At 43.0% G+C, this 18,986-nt stretch overlaps 1 protein-coding gene and 2 non-coding genes across 4 annotated transcripts; 1 reads left to right on the top strand and 2 right to left on the bottom strand.

The window, feature by feature from the left end:
* Nucleotides 1–4,982: 4,982 nt before the first annotated feature.
* Nucleotides 4,983–5,054, bottom strand: trnaq-cug. Its single transcript has one exon. It is a non-coding gene; the product is annotated as a tRNA-Gln (tRNA).
* A 765-nt stretch (nt 5,055–5,819) lies between these two features.
* trnaq-uug lies at nt 5,820–5,891 on the top strand. Its single transcript has one exon. It is a non-coding gene; the product is annotated as a tRNA-Gln (tRNA).
* Nucleotides 5,892–9,097: 3,206 nt separating this feature from the next.
* Nucleotides 9,098–17,464, bottom strand: LOC121301620 (cytokine receptor-like factor 1). 2 transcript variants are annotated; one of them, XM_041231171.1, is made up of 8 exons: nt 17,067–17,464; nt 13,852–14,130; nt 13,262–13,391; nt 12,986–13,155; nt 11,660–11,817; nt 11,367–11,535; nt 10,631–10,816; nt 9,098–10,100 (listed from the first exon to the last, which is right to left on the bottom strand). In XM_041231171.1, exons 1-8 carry the CDS (start codon nt 17,122–17,124, stop codon nt 10,084–10,086), a joined length of 1,167 nt encoding a protein of 388 aa, XP_041087105.1. In that variant the 5' UTR covers nt 17,125–17,464; the 3' UTR covers nt 9,098–10,083. The 2 variants fall into 2 exon arrangements, with proteins under 2 accessions (XP_041087105.1, XP_041087103.1); XM_041231169.1 differs by having other exon boundaries at nt 10,635–10,816; nt 17,067–17,462.
* Between the last annotated feature and the right edge of the window lie 1,522 nt (nt 17,465–18,986).

The raw sequence follows: 18,986 nt of genomic DNA on the forward strand, positions 1-18,986 counted from the left end.
AACTGAAACACGGTGTAAGGCTAGCATTGCAGCAATCCAGATTCCAGTCTGCTGACAGATTTCTGAGCTACCTGTCTGTCATCAGTAGGCTCTTGCTGGGCACTCAGCACTTTAGAGTACCCTTGTCCGGTTCCCTTGAGTCTGTGACCCTAAAGGAGTGGATCTGATCTCCCTAAACCCTGCGCGGGATAAGAGCGACACCTATTATCAATTAACCGCAGGAAGGTGGTGGATGCAATCCAGGGTGATTCCACTGTGCTGTAAAATGCTCTGAAAAAAAGCTGAGGTTTAATCCCAGCCAGTTATCTGCTGCTCTCACCGGTGAGTTGGTAGCAAAAGTCAGGATCCAGGGGGCTTCTGCAATGCTCTGCCTCGAAAGGCACAGGGTACGGTAGCCATTAATAAAAGCAAGCTGAGCGGAGCGACTGGCTGCCTCCCTGTCACTCTGGGTGACTGCATTGATGATTGAATGTTTGGTGTGATGCCGATTCTGAAACTCAGTGCCTTCCCTGGAAAGCTAGCAAAAAACAAGAAGCTTGTATGGTTACACGAGCCCGGTAATATGTTTATAGATCATATTGGGGTCAGATTATAAATACATAAAATAATGAATGATTAACTACATACCTACACAAGAAGCGATCAAACCTGGCTGTCTCTTTTGATCGAGTGCTCTGTGCTCTGGTGCCTTGACTGTGTGGCACAAATGGGAGAATATAAAAAAAAAAAAAAAAAAAAAACGAGGACACGGCATCTTCTATTAGTATTCGTGTGACACGACCCCTTTAGAAGCGCTAATAATTAGAGGCTCAGATATCGGGAAAGCAATCTTCTGACAGTGAAAATCATTGCCTGGCTCTCGCTAGCGGAGTTGTGAAGACAGTTACAATTCACTGTGTGTGTGTGTGGGGGGGGGGGGGGGGCTGTAATTGCTGCTTTTTCTATGAATTTTAATGCATGCAGCCACTTTTATGCCCTTGTGAAGTCTTGGGATTACATTTCTAAAATAATCATAACAATAATAATGCATCTTTAACAGACTGCGAGGTCAGAGATGCGCTTTGCATTTTTTATTACCGGCGCTTCCCCTGCTTAATTAGCAGTGTGATTGAATGTCTGTTTTATTGCAGTACTGCGCAGGTCGCACCTGACTGCTCAGGACCACAGTGTACATGTAATAAAATGATAATAATATCCGAGCGAGCACTATCAGATACTGCAGTCACACTTGTTTCGCTTACTGCGCTCTTCAGTTGCAGTTGCCCACCACAGAGGTACACAACTAGGCTATCTGTTAATGTAAAAAACAAATGTTAAAAAAGCTTGAGGGCCAAAAGATTCTCAGCGCAATAACACAATAAGAGGGTGTGTGTGTGTGTGTGTGTCTAAATCTTGGCCAGCGAGTCCATTTCCCTGTGTTTTACTGAGCCCCTTGCACTCCGGGGAAATCAATCTGCCGGGAGCTTAGTGTGGGAGGCAAGGATAATTGTTTAACATCCCAGAAGAGCGATGACAACAGCCCTCGCCCCCTCACTCCTTTCTTTTCTTCTAGTTCAAAACTACCTTGCACGACTTCAAAACGCTGAATCAGGATCCTCAGGTAACGTCAAGAAGACAGACGTTCTGGCTCGGGGCCTTCTTCAGTGTAGCTGTAACGGAAATGGAACAGAAAAAAAGCAATTTAAATGACTCTCGAAGCTTCTTGTACTGGAGGTCCTGGCGAGCTCAGCATAGTAGTGTACAGCTATCTAATAAAAACACACACACGCACACACAGCATTCTGATACCCCACAGTAAAAACACTGCGGTAAAGCACAGTGAAACATGCCAAAGCACAGAGCAAAGTGTGATGAAAACAAAACATGGCAAAGTGCATAAAGAGAGACAGTGGCGGATACATACATTATATATACATTACATATACCTTATATACACATTATATACACATTGTATACACTGCCACCGGAATTCTCTAAATAAACCAGGGGTAGAAACAAGACTCCTACAGCTAAAACTGCCTTCAGAGGATGTAAACAAACCAGACAGTCAACAGGGCAGGGCTTCCAGGGACAGAGACAGCACACACAGGAGCATGTGAACTGAAGGAGGGATTTAATAAGTAAGCTGGTCATTTGGAATCATGTTTTTTTTTTTAGTACAAAAATGAAACATCATGGTGAGACCTAGTCTTGGAAGGTCTGTGCAAGCAAATAATAGCATTTCCCAAATGAGCCTGTGTTCTTTGTCTGCCTTGCCCGGCAATGATAGTTGGTTTCCTGAGTAGCTACAGAATAGATTTGTCTCCAGCAACCCCTCACAACAAAAAGGTCCTTTCTCCTATTGAGCCTTTAAGCAGCCATTGCTGCTTGATAAAAAAAAAAATTACACTGCCCCTCGAGTGCCCCCCCCCTCCAAGGACAACGAAGCGAGCACTCCACGTTGGCCTAATAGGCAATATCTCAAACAGAAGAGGCGCTTGGAATTGGATTGCATGGAGGAGCACATGAATAGGATCCTGCAATTACACACGACTGCAAGAGCAGCAGAGAGCCCTTATAGAGCCCCCCCCCAGCACACGCTAATGAATTCTTCAGTGGGAGGTCAGTGTCTCTCCTGCACTGTTCCTCCTCACAATGAGATGAATAAGGAGATGGCAAGGTGACACTGAAACACTGCACAGAGCACTGGCCTCTCCATGCTGCTGCTGCCATTGCTTCTTTTCTCTGGAAACATGCATGAGATGGTGTCCGATGGCTCAGTGGATAGCGAACGTGCCTCTAAAGTGGAACATACCGGGTTCAAATCCTGGTCTGTTAACCCAAGTGTGTATAACACAGTGCAATGGTTCTGCTGTGATTCCCAGCTGAAGTTTAGGCTATCCTATGTGAAAAGTTATATCATGTATATGTAAGGTTTGAGAAAATGTCAATATTGAATACAAATATACAGACAGTGCTCCCCTTTATAAGCCAGTATGGCTGTGGCCCCCAAATGCCATTCCACTAGTGCATCAGTCTTGTATCCATGGCCCTACTTACAGTGATATAAAGTAAAAGCCTTATATTCTTATTGTTATATTATTGCATTGAAGCGTGGCCAGGACTGTCTCGCACACCCTGATTTCAAGGATATTGCTGCTCTAGAAAGAGTGCAAAGAAGAGCGACCAGAATTATTCCGGGCTTAAAAGGCATGTCATATGCAGACAGGCTAAAAGAATTGAATCTGTTCAGTCTTGAACAAAGAAGACTACGTGGCGACCTAATTCAAGCATTCAAAATTCTAAAAGGTATTGACAGTGTCGACGCAAGGGACTTTTTCAGCCTGAAAAAAGAAACAAGGACCAGGGGTCACAAATGGAGTTTAGAAAAAGGGGCATTCAGAACAGAAAATAGGAGACACTTTTTTACACAGAGAATTGTGAGGGTCTGGAATCAACTCCCCAGTAATGTTGTTGAAGCTGACACCCTGGGATCCTTCAAGAAGCTGCTTGATGAGATTCTGGGATCAATAAGCTACTAACAACCAAACGAGCAAGATGGGCCGAATGGCCTCCTCTCGTTTGTAAACTTTCTTATGTTCTTATGTTCTTAATGTACTTGCACACCCTGATTTCAATGCTATATCCTGTAGGGTAATTCTAGATTGGGAGTTGTATGAATACGAGGTCATTAACGGATAGCCGTGTTGAATTCCTAACCATCTAACGAGAAGCTCTTTCCTGTTTGGAGCAGCTGCCAATGTTATAGATTAAGAGAGAAAAAAAAACGAAGGAGAAAAAGTACTTTTTAATATAAAGTAATACTCCCACCCCTCCCACTGCATGTCAGCAGCAATCGAAGAAACTGTTTCCAATTTCATTCCATTGAGGGTTATTTTTGTATCTAATTATTTATCTTTATATATAATTACATTTAACACCCCAAAGGACCTGTCAGAAATGATTCATGGCTGTTTCTTTTGTATCAGATTTCTGTGCATAAACATACATGGATATAATAATTTATTATATATATATTCTTGCTGCATTATAGGGGTTCATGAATGATTGGTGCAGGCCTGTGCTGTATGGCTAATATTGCCAACAAAAGGTCTCCATCAATACCGGGTACAATAAATTTGAGGTTGGTTCCAACGACTCATGGATTTTGTGATGCAAGAGGGGTTTTTTGTACCGGTTTAGATTGAAATCGCCTTTTATATACAGGTGACACATTTTCCGTTGGGATATTGCAAACGAAGGCACTACTGTACTAACATGTTGGAAGACTAAAGACAAATATGATAAAAACTGTTCAAGATCTAGATTCGTTTTTAGTTTTTTTTTTTTTTTTTTTTAAATCCCTATATTTATAGTTGACGTGTACATTCACCAAATTACTGAAATTATAGCAATTTAATCTGATCTAGTATTAGGGATGGACTTTTTAGAATAATACTTGACTGACATCTAGTGGTCAAATTAGGTATAACTGAAAACAAAACGGGACTTAATAGGCAAATAACGCCATCTGAATAAATGACTTAATAAATAAACCACTTAATACATTTGTGTGAAGTCAACCTGCTTTTTTTTCTATATCTTTCCAATTCTAGCATACACACACAGCAAACAAGCAATATACATATAGCAAGACTGTAGTGTTTTATGAAATATAAAATCCATTATAACTCTTTTTTATCAAGTTATCAGGAATCTCAAAACCCATGTTATTGTTGTACTAAATCAACTACTAGCTGTATTTATAGGGTTAATTATGGACTTTTTATACATTACAGCAGCTAGAGGCATTGCGATGCATTCTGGGAGTTACATTTTTGCAACAATTTCGCTGAATGGCGTCTACTCTGAATATAATAATAACTATAAATACCTTTTTTTTTTTCCCCCCCCCCCCTTTACCTGCATGTTGATGACACGTTACTGACGTGCCATGCACTGTGAATTTAAATTACGTAATTCGAATAAAAGAGGAGACGCCCAGGTCCTACCGAGATTTGAACTCGGATCGCTGGATTCAGAGTCCAGAGTGCTAACCATTACACCATAGAACCGGCTCCGAGCGCGTCTATAGCACGGCATTCTGCACGATTCAATTAAATACACTGCAAACCCCGATACGAGCGCAGTGACTCACTATTATTGCGTTTCCTTTTAAATGTCGTTAAAATATTGCGTTTCCTTTTAAATGTCGTTAAAAAGCTGATGTTTGTTTTTTCTTGGATATAAAATCGGCAATTTTGTAAACGGTTAAGTAGGCTATACCCTGTATAATGTCGTGTTGTTAAAACAATATATAACGGATTTACTAATAACTATTTAAACACTTGAAACACTGTTAAAATAAGAACATATTCGAACCAGAAATTGCACGTAAAAAACATTTACACAACAATGCTCTGTGAAACACGCGAATTAACAGGAAAAGCAGCGAGATAAAGAACAGTCCAGTGAATGGTTTTAGATCAGAAAACAATAACAATAAAGGCAGAATTATTAACCAAGTCAGCAAAAACACCTTAAAAAAATACCCAACGAAGAAGCTTTGTAAAAAAAAAAACAAAAAAAAAAAACAAAAAAAAAAACAAACCATTTTGACGCGGTGACTGTGTTTGCATTCTCTTCAGCCGCTTTGTTTCCACCTGGGCAATGCTCTGTCGCAGCTGCACGAAGAGTCATTCAAATATCTATCACTGAGCCCAGTGAAGTTTGATGTGATAATCCCATGCGATGTGATAATCCCATGCGATGTGATAATCCCATGCGATGTGATAATCCCATGCATGTTTTTTTTTTGGTTTCCTGCAGATTGCATGACAGGTTCTATGGTGTAATGGTTAGCACTCTGGACTTTGAATCCAGCGATCCGAGTTCAAATCTCGGTAGAACCTCACTGCTTTTCTTTCCCGCCCACACGCTATTAATCGTGCATTGCAATATGTTTTTTTTTATTTTTTTTAAAGTGAATTTTTAATTAATTACTAGGCTGCGTCGTGACTTTTAATACTAGATCTCTGCAAAGGAGAGATCAAGTCTTAGGATATCGTTTCCACGTCTTGCAAGTGTTGAGCCTGACTCTTGTAACCTTTGAAATTAACTCATTTTTAAAATCTGCAGTGAATCTGGGAAATGCTGCTTATCAGTTCTCTGTCTGTAAAAGTTATTATTATTATTATTATTATTATTATTATTATTATTATTATTATTATTATTATTATTATTATTATTATTAACATACCATTTGCTAGTTGCCACGCAATTTTAAACGAAGCTTCGGTAACGTTATCACTGAGTCAGTTTTGTTGTTGTTTTTGGTTCGTATTTATTTTCTCCTCACATCAACTGTATTTCAGCTGTCACCGTCAGCCTCGCTATTTCTCTCACGAACACGTCCTTTATTTAAAAAAATAAGTGCTGTCAATACTGCCGCATTCACACGGGTGTAACTCAGCAGCCGTCAAATTTATTACCTCGTTTTAACAAAAATAAAACGTAATTTTTAGATTTGAAAGATTAAACGCAAAGACAAAACACGAGATTAAAAGTGTGCTACCAGTATAAAAGAAGACACGCAATTGACTGTATATATTTTCAAGTAGGGTAGTTTAGTACTTGTTCTTTAGTTTGAAGATATAAATAGTTTTATAATAATAATAATATTAGAATAAATAAAGACTAATAGTAAATTTAGTCTTAGTCTCTCAGAAAAAACTCCAACTTTAACTTGAGCATATATGATATATATAACAAGATATATAATATTTATATATCATTATTATATATATATATGTACAGTTAATTTTTCTTTCCACAAAAAAGTATAAAGATCATACTTTTGGAAAAACCAGTTTACATGAATAGTCCACTAAAACGTTTAGGCGATGATTATTAGATTTAGTTTGTAAAATTTATCCTAAATAGTTTATACGTAACGTAAACTAAACTCTGCAAATATTGGATTTTAGGACATTCAATGAGAAGTTATACTACTAATCGCTACTAATGACATTAACAATAATATGGACAATATTATATTTAAAGAAACCCTAATATGCGCATTGCTATTTCTTATGAGTTTGAACGACGGTACTCAGGTGTGACAGCATTGCGCAGGCGCAGTGTCGCTCTCCACGCCGGTAGTTCTTGGCTATGCCCGGAGGACACATGTTTTTCAGAAGAGGGTTTGTTTAGTAGAAGGAAAACATCCTCCATGTCTCGTTATTTAAACCCGAAGATGGCGCCATGTGTTTAGCAGAGCAAGAGCGAGTGTGCGCTCGGTCCTGGCTAAACTAACTGTTAAAACACCATTTTCTAAAAGCAGAATACGGATAGTTCTGTAGAATTAATACCGAGGATAGCTGACATATTTTGGAATACTGCAGAAGAACACAGCAATGTGTCAAAATGAGGTATATAATCATAATGAGCGTGTATATGGGCAGTGATAAAAAAACAACGTTGTGCAATTTTAATCCACCCCCCCTGAAATGTTATTACCCTAACCTTGCAAGCCTCTAACTCTTATTCGCAGCAGGTATTGCATGGGGCGCTGGACTCCTCCCATGCATGTCACCTGCTATCTCTTTGTTTCAGGCTGGGATAGGCTGCAGATCCCTGGTGCTGCGGCTCTGTGCTCTCCAGGCTGAGCGGGTGGAGGCCTACAGGCTTTTTGAAGATTGAGTTTTCAAAGCCAGCAGCAGGGCTGTAAGAAGCCTGCACACTTTCACGAGGATTGCTTCCACGGCGAATCTGTTTGCGGACGAGCTTCTAGGCTACAGCTTGTCGATATTTGTCTTTTTTCTGTTTGCTCACATCAGTATCCTGCCGTTACATTTATAAGAAGTGGACAAACTTCTGTTTGATGTATCTAAAGTTTTCACAGACCCCGATTACAGCTAATCTTGGTAATGTTACCTTAGACAAGGCAGTCCAAGATTACTGCTGATCAGGGTGTGTGACACTAGCCATCAGTTTCTTATAGTCTTGCCTTAAAACAGGATGGAAGTAAGACTCCTATTGCATTATCACCCCTTCCAGGTTTTACCCTGAGCTTGATGAGCCCCACTGTGTAGCAGTAACAAGGTCAGGTGTGTCTTATTAATCTCATTGTGCAATGGGAGTCTTATTCCCTTTCCATGTCTTTCTGTTTCTCCCCACCTCCCTGCTCACCCCAGGATAATTAAAACAGTGGAAGCATTAAGTGAAATCCTCCAGGACTTCAAGTTCGATTCCGAGGAGCTGGAGTGACGTTCCCTGGCAGTGCTCGTGAGCGAGGCGAGAGAGGATCGTCACGGACTGACGTTCATGGAGATTGATGCACTGCACTGCTTTTAGTTCTTGGGTTTTGTATCTATTGATTTTATTCTTGCTGTAGTTTTTTTGTCCTGTGTGCACTTAACCTGTCTGTGGCACTAAATGCCTTTATTAAAACAGAGCTCTGGTGTTCTTGGTGAGAATTATGTATAGTTTGGTGAAGGACACCCAAGGTTTCCACAATGAAGAAGCGAGACTGATCCACGCCCAGGTTATACAGTTCAGATGCATGGGGTTACATTCTCAAATCTTTTTGCTCCAAATTGCTTATTTCCAGAAAGGAGAAACGCACACAATAAGGTTACCAAACCAGATAAATAAATAAACAACTAAGACTTGTAACTTGTAAGTAGTCTTAAATAGTTTTTTAATCATTTCAGAACTTTATTTAGTGTTTTTTTTTTTTTTTTTTCTTTGATATAAAATGTCCGCCAATGATGAATTGGAGGAAATGCCTTTGAGAATCTGGTGGCCAAAGGTGTTTATTCCATTCCTGGTCTTTGTTCCAACCCTGTTCGAAATTGTTTATCAATTCAAACTCCATCCAAACCTTGCAGGAGTTCATGATCTCATTTTACCTGTCAAACCTGGAGTGGAATAAGCCTCCAGGACTGGGACTGGACACTTCTGATCCTGCTCATACTGTGCTAAAATGAAACATTGGTTATCCAAAAAAAACCAAACAAACAAGATCCATTCTCTGTTGACACCGGACCATGCATCTGGTTCTCGGTCTCTCCAACATCAAGTTCCATCTGCATCTCAGAAACCACAAGACACGTGATTTATTTGGATTTTTTTATTTATTGATAACTGCACAAAATGCTTTGGTTTCGAACAGCCTTAGGCCCTCCAGCACAGAATAAAAACTACTTAAAAAAATATCTGACCTCTGTTGAATTTAGTTTTCTTTATAACAATGACAATGCTCGCTGTGACCTGCAAGATAACTGACTTTTCCTTGTAACCTCTCCACGACACCTAGGTAATGCACACCGCATCAACACATGCTGAAAGCACGATGGTCGTCCACGATCGATACCTGCTGATCACACAATGTTTGTGTTTAATTGCTGTGAGAATGCTGAACTATCAATTCGAAGCAGTGTCTGGAAGTGATTGAAATTACGCGGAACGCAGAGGGTCTCGTTCACTCGTATTTAATGCTGTCTGTTTTCTTTAATGCGAGCATCTTTTACAGATGATGCTCGCATTAAAACAAAGGGGTGCAAAGCACGAAAAATGACTTTAGAATAAGCAACATTGCACAAGTTACAAAGGGCACCAGTAAGAATGGGGCAACAGAGGAGATCGCCTCTGCAAATCGACCTTACGGAAGTTCCATTAAAGGTGAAACGACTTCCGTGGTAAATATTTCATTTTTGGCTGCCGCTTGCAGGGAAACTTCCCAAGATTCTTGTCCTGGATTCTGGAATGAGTAGGAAACTAGATTCTGGAGTTCAATGTGCTATCTATCAGTACGCACCAGGTCCACAGGACTTCAATGCAATACAAGGATTACCTTTAGGACTCATTGGTAAATGATTGGGGGGGGGACGGGGGGGACACTCCAGTAGAGCAAAAAATACAGAAATGCTTTGCAAAGAGGTATTGTACAACGTTACAGTGTATGTGATTAACCAAAGTCTTCCCAGCATTCAATCTGTTTTGTACCACGACATCACTGCCTGCAAGGGTTGTCTTTTTCTCCAAGTACGGTAATAAGTCCCGTATATTTTTCTGAGATGGTTTGTACAGATTGGCTAGGATTTATCTCCTTGTAGTATCTGAAAGAAGAACGGTATAGTTCCAGTTAGGTGTGTCAACAATCAATGGGAGGGCTCTTTGAATCCAGGTCAGGGGGTTGTTCTTGCAAACCTGCCCCAGGCAGCTGTATTAATGAAGCTGGGTGCAAGTTATGGCAGATCTGTCATCTGCTGTGGAGATGCCTTTGTTTGTAATCTGTCTCTGATCTCCCAGCTGTGGGGCTCCCATTGTATCAGTTTCCCAGCTAATTCCCCAAGCCGTGAGCACTAGGCTGTAGCAGAGAGGTGAGCCAAGCAGTCTGACGGAATGAGTGGGCCTCTGATGCCTGACAGACCAATCACAGCCAGCCACTGACACCTGACAGACCAATCAGAGCCAGCCACATGTAAGCAGTGCTGGTCGAGGATTTAGTCCTTTTTAGCATGAACCCTGTTAATCACTAGCCTCCTCTGTCGTTTGTTTCTACTAGGGAATGGCTCCCAAAGAGATTCCCGCCCCACCGTTCCCGCTTCAGAGCAGCATGGGAAAAAAAAGTCAAAGGGCTCCTTACCTACCTGGTTGCGAGTTTTGTGTGATTTCTGCAGCCACACCCTCCACTGGTCGTACAGCTTGATGCTGAGGCCCGTGCAGCCGTAGGCGTGTTTCCTCACCCAGCCAAAGAACTGCTTGAGCTCCCGGCGCAGGGTGGAGTTCTGCTCGCCAGCCTTAGGGTCGCACACGCCGGCTCCCAGCCGATCTGAGAGCACACGGGAGAGAGGAAGCCGGGGGGGTCACACAGAGGAATGGCTTAGGCTGACTGAATCTTCAGTAATAAATCAGGATTTGTGCATGTGTAATTCAATAGCTCAGCTGAGAGGAGCAGAGCCTGTGATTAATACTGAGGAAACACATGTCCGGCTGCTTAAACACCTCCAGTTCAATTTTCCCCGCTCAGTTTTCCAACTTCTTGACTTAAAATATTTTCTTTGAAGCCGTTTTCTGCCGCCGTGCGCGATCGTGACGTCACCAAAATACCTTTCTAATACCCAGAGCGCCACAGGCTAACATCATAAATCAGCTTTGAAATCCGGGAAATATGAGAATCACACACCCTGCTAAATCCAGGATCCTACACCCAACACATTCGAGCTAATCTCCTAGATTTAAAAAGAATACCTTTAAGTGCTACACTGAGACTTCAAAACCTAATACTGAAGATGTTCCATGGCCCTTAATGTTGGCTTTATAGCAGGGAGTTCTCGTGAGGAGGTTCCCCTGGTTCTGATTCCCTCCCCCGGGTGGCTCACCGCTCCTCGGCGTGGACGCGGCGGTGGGGTTGCTCCAGTCGCTCCAGATCCCAGCTTTCTTGGAGCCGTAGATCCCCACAGGGTTGCAGCGCACCTGGACGAAGTACACTGTGCCAGACTTGAGCCCGGCCAGCCGGCACGAGGTCTGATTCCCGACGTCATCCACCACCTGCCGGGCAAAACACGCAGGGAGAAAGAGAGAAAAGGAGAGAGAGGGTCAGGAATGAAATAAAGTTCAGCTAGGCGGGGGAATCTCTAACCCCACAAAGAGAAGGGCGGATCAGCGGCCTCACCTTCCACTCGGAGCTGTCCTCCACGCGATAGCGAATCTGGTACTTGGCCTGGAAGAGGAAGTCCTTGAGGGCGGGGGGGGTGCTCCAGCGCACGCTCAGCTGGTCCTCCAGCTCCCCCACCCGGCTCACCTGCACGTCCGAGGGGGGGTCTGTGGTCACTGAAGAGGAGAGAGACAGGAACCGTCAGGGACACATTCACAAGACGCTCACCTTATTATTTTAACAGGAGCCATCAGAGTGTTGCAAGGGAGTGGATATTCCACCACAGTAAAAGCATTGCAAAGCGTAGCACAGCGAAAGCATGGCACAGCATAGGGAAGTATGGTAAAGAATAGCGAGGCACGGTAAAGCATACTAATAATCAAACCTGGGAAACTATGGAAAATGCACTGTATAACCATGGGGAAAGCGTGGCAAAAATGCAAATATACGTGCAAAAATACAGTGGCACATGTTTACGGAATCAAACGTTTTGACACTTTTGCTGCAATTTTTCTCTTCTAGACTCGGAAGAGAACAGTTTTATGAGCCAGCGTTTAAAGTTCTGGATGAACACAGTGCAGCAGCACTCATGGTACCTTCTCTCTTTGTAATGCAATCTCAACTGCAGCCAACTGGACTGCCTGCTGGTTTGGTGCTGCGGACTGAAGCCCGAGTGGAGACCCCAAGCCCATCTCCCTTGTGATCGAAGCTGAACTAGCCAGAAGCTAAGCTCACTCAGCCCCCATCTTTGAAAGAGGATCTTCAAAAAGTCCTTTAATGTCCCGGCCAGTTTTTAATTGAACCCTCAAACATGTCAGCCTGCGACTGGTATGTATTATTAGAACATCTAGAAACCTTGTGCAGAGTTGTTTGCAAGGCGCTGGATCGGGAGCAGGGTGAGTTTCATCATCTTTCCACAAAAGAAACTGAGCCTCTCTCTTCTGAGTCCCCGCACAGACGCTCCTGCTCATTCTCTATGTTCCCCGAGAAGGAGTGAGACAGTCTGGTCAACCCCCCCCCCCCCGCCCCCCTCGTCTGCCTCGTCTCAGCTGGTTTTCCTGGCAATCACTTCAGCTTCTAAACTCTGTTTGATCCCAAACCCCATATTTAATTCAAAGGAACCCGTCTTGTTTATTTTCATAGTGCAATAAACCCAAAAGCTTAAGGAGCTAAGTAAGGGTTGGAAACTCAAAAAACACTCGGAGTTAACTCCTGTTCTGCCAGAGGTGTGTTCTAACACACGCCATGCGATCTGAAAACCGGACAGAGTACATGTTTGTCTGATTGTACCGATTTGCGTTCATCGCTGGGCGCTGTGGAGAGTACAGGGAGCCGCACTCTTACCCACATCCAGGATATCCAGGATGGTGACATCAGAGCCGGCCGCTCCCAGCTGATTGGACGCCTCCACCCAGATCTCGTACGGCGTGAACAGGGCCAGGTCTCTCGGAATGTAGCAGGAGTAGGGCTCCCCCTGGTTATAGTCCTCGCACTCCTTCTCGTGACCGTACCACCTAGACAAAGGAAGGAAAAGTCTGCATTCATTTACCCTTACAAATCTAGTTGCCAGTCCTACGTTACAGGAGCTTTGTTCCACACCCCAGGAGCCTGATTCCCTACCGCAGTTTGTACTTGAGGGTGTACTTGGTCCTCAGGAAGGTCTCCCCATTCCCGCCCGGGACCCATCTGCACGTCAGATCCTTGGTGTTCCTGGACCAGCAGCTGAGGTTCACTGGTTTCTCTGGGGGCACTGGTGACACAGAACACAAAATAAAAGAACGCGTCACAAACTCCTTTCACTGAGGGGGCTGCCCTGCCCTTCTAGTGCCAGGAGGTGCATGAGTTTGTTCACATTCTGTTATTATTTAAAACATTCAAATATTCAATCATTCTAAAGCAAGTATTTGTCCCAACACTAAGTTGACAACAAATTCAAATCAAGGTGCCACAGAGTTATTTGAAATCTACGGCGAGTTCAGCGTGAGTAATATAGTAATATAAGGCAGGAGTGACCAATCCCGGTCCTGGAGGCTCATTCCACTCCAGGTTTAACAGGTGCAATGAGATTTAACAGGTGCAAATCATCAACTCCTGCAGGGTTCTGGGTGGAGGTTTAATTGGTTCAATTTAGAACAGGGTTGGAACAAAGACCAGGAGTGGAAGACCAGCTTTGGCCACCCCTGTGACCCCGGGACCGAAGTGAAACTCACTCCCCACGTAGACGCAGGAGCCGGCGAGGATGTGCCCGTCGGCACTGTGGCACACCAGGTTGTCCCCCGATTGCTGGCGGGAGCCGTTGAGCCGTTGCAGGGAGACTGCGAGAGCCGTGCGGTTCAGGACGGTGTAGCTCTCGCTGGGGAGGCGCTTGCTGTTCAGGGTCCAGTACAGAGTCCTGGCTTCCAGGCCCAGCTCCGAGCTCACTGTGCACGTCGCCGTCAGAGAGGAGCCGATCGGCAGAGCTGGGTCCAGCGGGTAGATCGAGGCAAACTCTGGGGAAATAATGGAAAGGCACCACTTATCGGTGTGCTTACGTGTTCTACTTTCACATAGAACTATTAAAACGCTTAACAGCAGTTCAAGCAGTAAGAAGGTTGTTTAATTCTATGCAGTGCATTTGTAGTCACTGTAGGACTTTTTTTTCACCCGTTTAAGCAGCTCCTCAACCAGACATCTTATCTTCTGGACTGGCAGCTCAGTGAACTGAATGGAAACCCAAGTGCTGGATGCGAACCGCAAACCATGAGCTTCAAAAACTAGCGTCTTCCACTCAACTGAGCAAGCCCTGCAGTCGAGAGACAAGCACGTGCCTATATTATTAACTCAACAGCCGCTAGGAGGAGATTACAAAGGCCAGCTCTAAACTACCAAACCATCAGCTCTGAGCAGCCTGTACCAGTGCTGGGCATTGTTGGCGTTTCTATAGGGCCAGTACTGTGGGCGATACAATGGAAAAACACCCTCGCTGCTTCTATCATACATCAGACTCAGACGCTGGCAATCGGCCATGCCTCAAAACCGCAGGAACGAGCTGCATCAGAGCTCAGGCAGCACGCATTCCTACCTATTGAGCTGGCAACTTGTAAAAGCACAGTGTGTGCTGCTGGCTCGTTTTATTATTCTATCGGATTATACCCATGAGAGCCTGTTAATCCCCGCGTCTCTTTAAACAGCTCAGTGTTTACATTGCACCCGAGTCTCCTCCTCCGTGTTCTATTCCAGCTCTCAGCGCAGGCTTGGCCAGGCTGCTGCACACAATACTGGTCCCTTGCCAAACCAGCCCCATCACTTACTGGAACTGAAGATTAACGCTGACCATGTCGCTGCTACTTTGCAATATGATTTCAGTGTGCTGTTATATTCTGCTGGTATACTGGGATGTGTTTGAATGTGTTTGCAATATGATTTCAGTGTGCTGTTATATTCTGCTGGTATACTGGGATGTGTTTGAATGTGTTTGCAGTGTGATTTCAGTGTGCTGTTATATTCTGCTGGCATACTGGGATGTGTTTGAATGTGTTTGCAATATGATTTCAGTGTGCTGTTATATTCTGCTGGTATACTGGGATGTGTTTGAATGTGTTTGCAATATGATTTCAGTGTGCTGTTATATTCTGCTGGTATACTGGGATGTGTTTGAATGTGTTTGCAATATGATTTCAGTGTGCTGTTATATTCTGCTGGTATACTGGGATGTGTTTGAATGTGTTTGCAATATGATTTCAGTGTGCTGTTATATTCTGCTGGTATACTGGGATGTGTTTGAATGTGTTTGCAATATGATTTCAGTGTGCTGTTATATTCTGCTGGTATACTGGGATGTGTTTGAATGTGTTTGCAGTGTGATTTCAGTGTGCTGTTATATTCTGCTGGCATACTGGGATGTGTTTGAATGTGTTTGCAGTGTGATTTCAGTGTGCTGTTATATTCTGCTGGCATACTGGGATGTGTTTGAATGTGTTTGCAGTGTGATTTCAGTGTGCTGTTATATTCTGCTGGCATACTGGGATGTGTTTGAATGTGTTTGCAATGTGATTTCAGTGTGCTGTTATATTCTGCTGGTATACTGGGATGTGTTTGAATGTGTTTGCAATATGATTTCAGTGTGCTGTTATATTCTGCTGGTATACTGGGATGTGTTTGAATGTGTTTGCAATATGATTTCAGTGTGCTGTTATATTCTGCTGGTATACTGGGATGTGTTTGAATGTGTTTGCAATATGATTTCAGTGTGCTGTTATATTCTGCTGGTATACTGGGATGTGTTTGAATGTGTTTGCAATATGATTTCAGTGTGCTGTTATATTCTGCTGGTATACTGGGATGTGTTTGAATGTGTTTGCAATATGATTTCAGTGTGCTGTTATATTCTGCTGGTATACTGGGATGTGTTTGAATGTGTTTGCAATATGATTTCAGTGTGCTGTTATATTCTGCTGGTATACTGGGATGTGTTTGAATGTGTTTGCAATATGATTTCAGTGTGCTGTTATATTCTGCTGGTATACTGGGATGTGTTTGAATGTGTTTGCAATATGATTTCAGTGTGCTGTTATATTCTGCTGGTATACTGGGATGTGTTTGAATGTGTTTGCAATATGATTTCAGTGTGCTGTTATATTCTGCTGGTATACTGGGATGTGTTTGAATGTGTTTGCAATATGATTTCAGTGTGCTGTTATATTCTGCTGGTATACTGGGATGTGTTTGAATGTATTTGCAATATGATTTCAGTGTGCTGTTATATTCTGCTGGTATACTGGGATGTGTTTGAATGAAGCTGTAATGTACTAACAGTTAAAAAGCCTGGGTTCTATACTATTGGAACAACACAGCTGCTGCACGGGAATGTTCCAGGCCATCATGCTAGAACACACATTGTTCTAGAAAACACGTTCTAGAACATATTCTGATGTTCTAGTTTATTTAGTGGTATCACAGTTTTTGCAATTATTTATTTATTTAAAATAAATAACATTACGAGATTGTCTCCCTGCGCACCTGGACAGTAACCGTTTACAATAGCATTCCTATCTATCTATTTATTATAAAATGTATATATTATTATTTAAAATGCTATTTATTTACTGCTTCTTTTTGTTTATACTTTAAGGCGTGTATTTATTAATTTATTGTGCATATATTAGAGAGCATTTCGTTTGAGGTATTTCCCGACTCTACAGGGCGACAGCAGTAAGCAAAGCGTGTTCGGGCTATATCTGCATTAATACGAGCATGTTTCTCGTGTTATAGAGCACAGAATGGAGTTTTATACTGAGATCCTTCCCGCCCCCCTGTGCTCCTCGACAGCACGAAACACTGCAAACAGTGGGACAAACTATTCTATTCTACTTACACTATATAACTCGCAGAAGAGCCGAGATGTGGAAACACGGCTATATTCTGTACATACAATACGAGTACTTACGTGTCAGTGAAGTTGCCACTTTGAGAACACAAAGCCCCAGAAACAAAAAGGTGATCATATTTCAAGACTCTTTCTTTCCTCCGTCTTTGCTTTTTTTTTTTTAATAAACTTTATTTCTTTAAAACACGCCTTTGTCAAAACAGCGAATAAAACTGAGTAGCAGCAGCAGTGCAGTACAGCAGCTGAAACAGACCAGTTGGAATACTTTCTGCAAGCTATCCCGCCGGTATAATCACCTCTCTTATAATTAAAACCTTCACAAAACAAAAACAAAGCAAACAAACACCCCCCTGCTGAAACAGTAGCAGCAGCGGCGGCAGCCTGCAGAGGAATGCTCGGGTGCGCGTCTCAACAGCTGAACTTTCCAAGCCCCTCCCAAGCCGCCCTCGACACATCCCTCCACTCCTGTTTTCTGCTTGTTTTGTCTAATTCTTTGTGCCTCCTTTCGCACGGTCACAAACACAACCCTACTACAATAAACCGCATTTCAAGCTGTTTGATTTCGGTGCTTCTGTAATCCTGGACAGCACACACATTGAGACACACAAACACACACACACAGACACGCACACACACACACACACACACACACACACACACACACACACACACACACACACACACACACACACACACACACACACACACACACACACACACACACACACACACACACACACACATACACACACACACACACACACATACACACACACACACGCACACACACACACACACACACACACACACACACACACACACACACACACACACACACACACACACACACACACACACACACACACACACACACACACACACACACACACACACACACACACACAAACACACACACACACAATCAAATTTCATTTCATCCCTCTGTACTGTCTGCAATAGAAACATATAAACAGGATCCCAGAAATTGCATCATTCTTTTGTCTTTCTTTTATTCATTATTATTACTATTATTATTATTATTATTATTATTATTATTATATTATTATTTAAAAATACACGGTAAAGGTTATTAATATTTATATCCATAACTTTAAATACTCAATAGTTAGATAGAAGAACTAAGAAAAAAAAACGTTGACAAGAAATCTTTACCACGTTGTGTGTTGATTCTTTGTATCCTTCAAAGGCACAATATTGTGATTTGTATTTCTTCTTGCATATGCAAGCTGAGTTATCAGGGCACTAGGGACAGCTATAACACTGGCTCTCTATACACGTTGAGTGTCTTTACAGAGCCCTGAATAGATTGGTCTCCTGCTCTAACCAGCCACTCACCCCCTTTCCCAGTACAGACAGAGGCGCTCTGAATACAGCAGCCACCAGTGAAGTGTATTTTGGCGACCCGATAGATTCTGCTTAGTAATGCTGTTTCTCAACTAGCCAGCCCACCCGTACAGCGTGTGCGTTTGAACAAGAAGCGGAGACAGTGACTAATGAGCGTGCAACAATGCAGGCTGTCTTTACGAGGAGCGGCCGGTGACTCACTCCTGCTTGGACAATGACCGTGAACTTCATTGCAGGGTGACCCTGTTTCCACCAGCGAGGGGCTGACAGGGTCAGGGTTTGTTTCCCCGTCGCACGCGTTTTGTGAATGACTCCCAGTGGCTAACAGTCATAGCGAAGACAGGTCCAGGATGTCTTTGTCTGGACAAATGAACCGGAACAGATCGGTCAGTCACCGATTAAATACAGTCAGACAACTGTTTTGGCTGTGCAGTGAAACGAGGACAGACGCTACACAGGATGGACCTTCAGACCTTCTGTTTCTAATGCACTAGTGGTTCCTGTAAAACCACTGCAGCCACCAAATATGGGTAGGAGCAGACTGCAGCTGACAGACAGCTTCTGATAGGGGAAGGTGAGGGCTGCAGAGGACTGCGACAACTGAAAGGACAGGCC

This window comes from Polyodon spathula, chromosome 27 (genome assembly GCF_017654505.1).
Source record: "Polyodon spathula isolate WHYD16114869_AA chromosome 27, ASM1765450v1, whole genome shotgun sequence".
Classification (NCBI taxonomy): Eukaryota; Metazoa; Chordata; class Actinopteri; order Acipenseriformes; family Polyodontidae; genus Polyodon; species Polyodon spathula.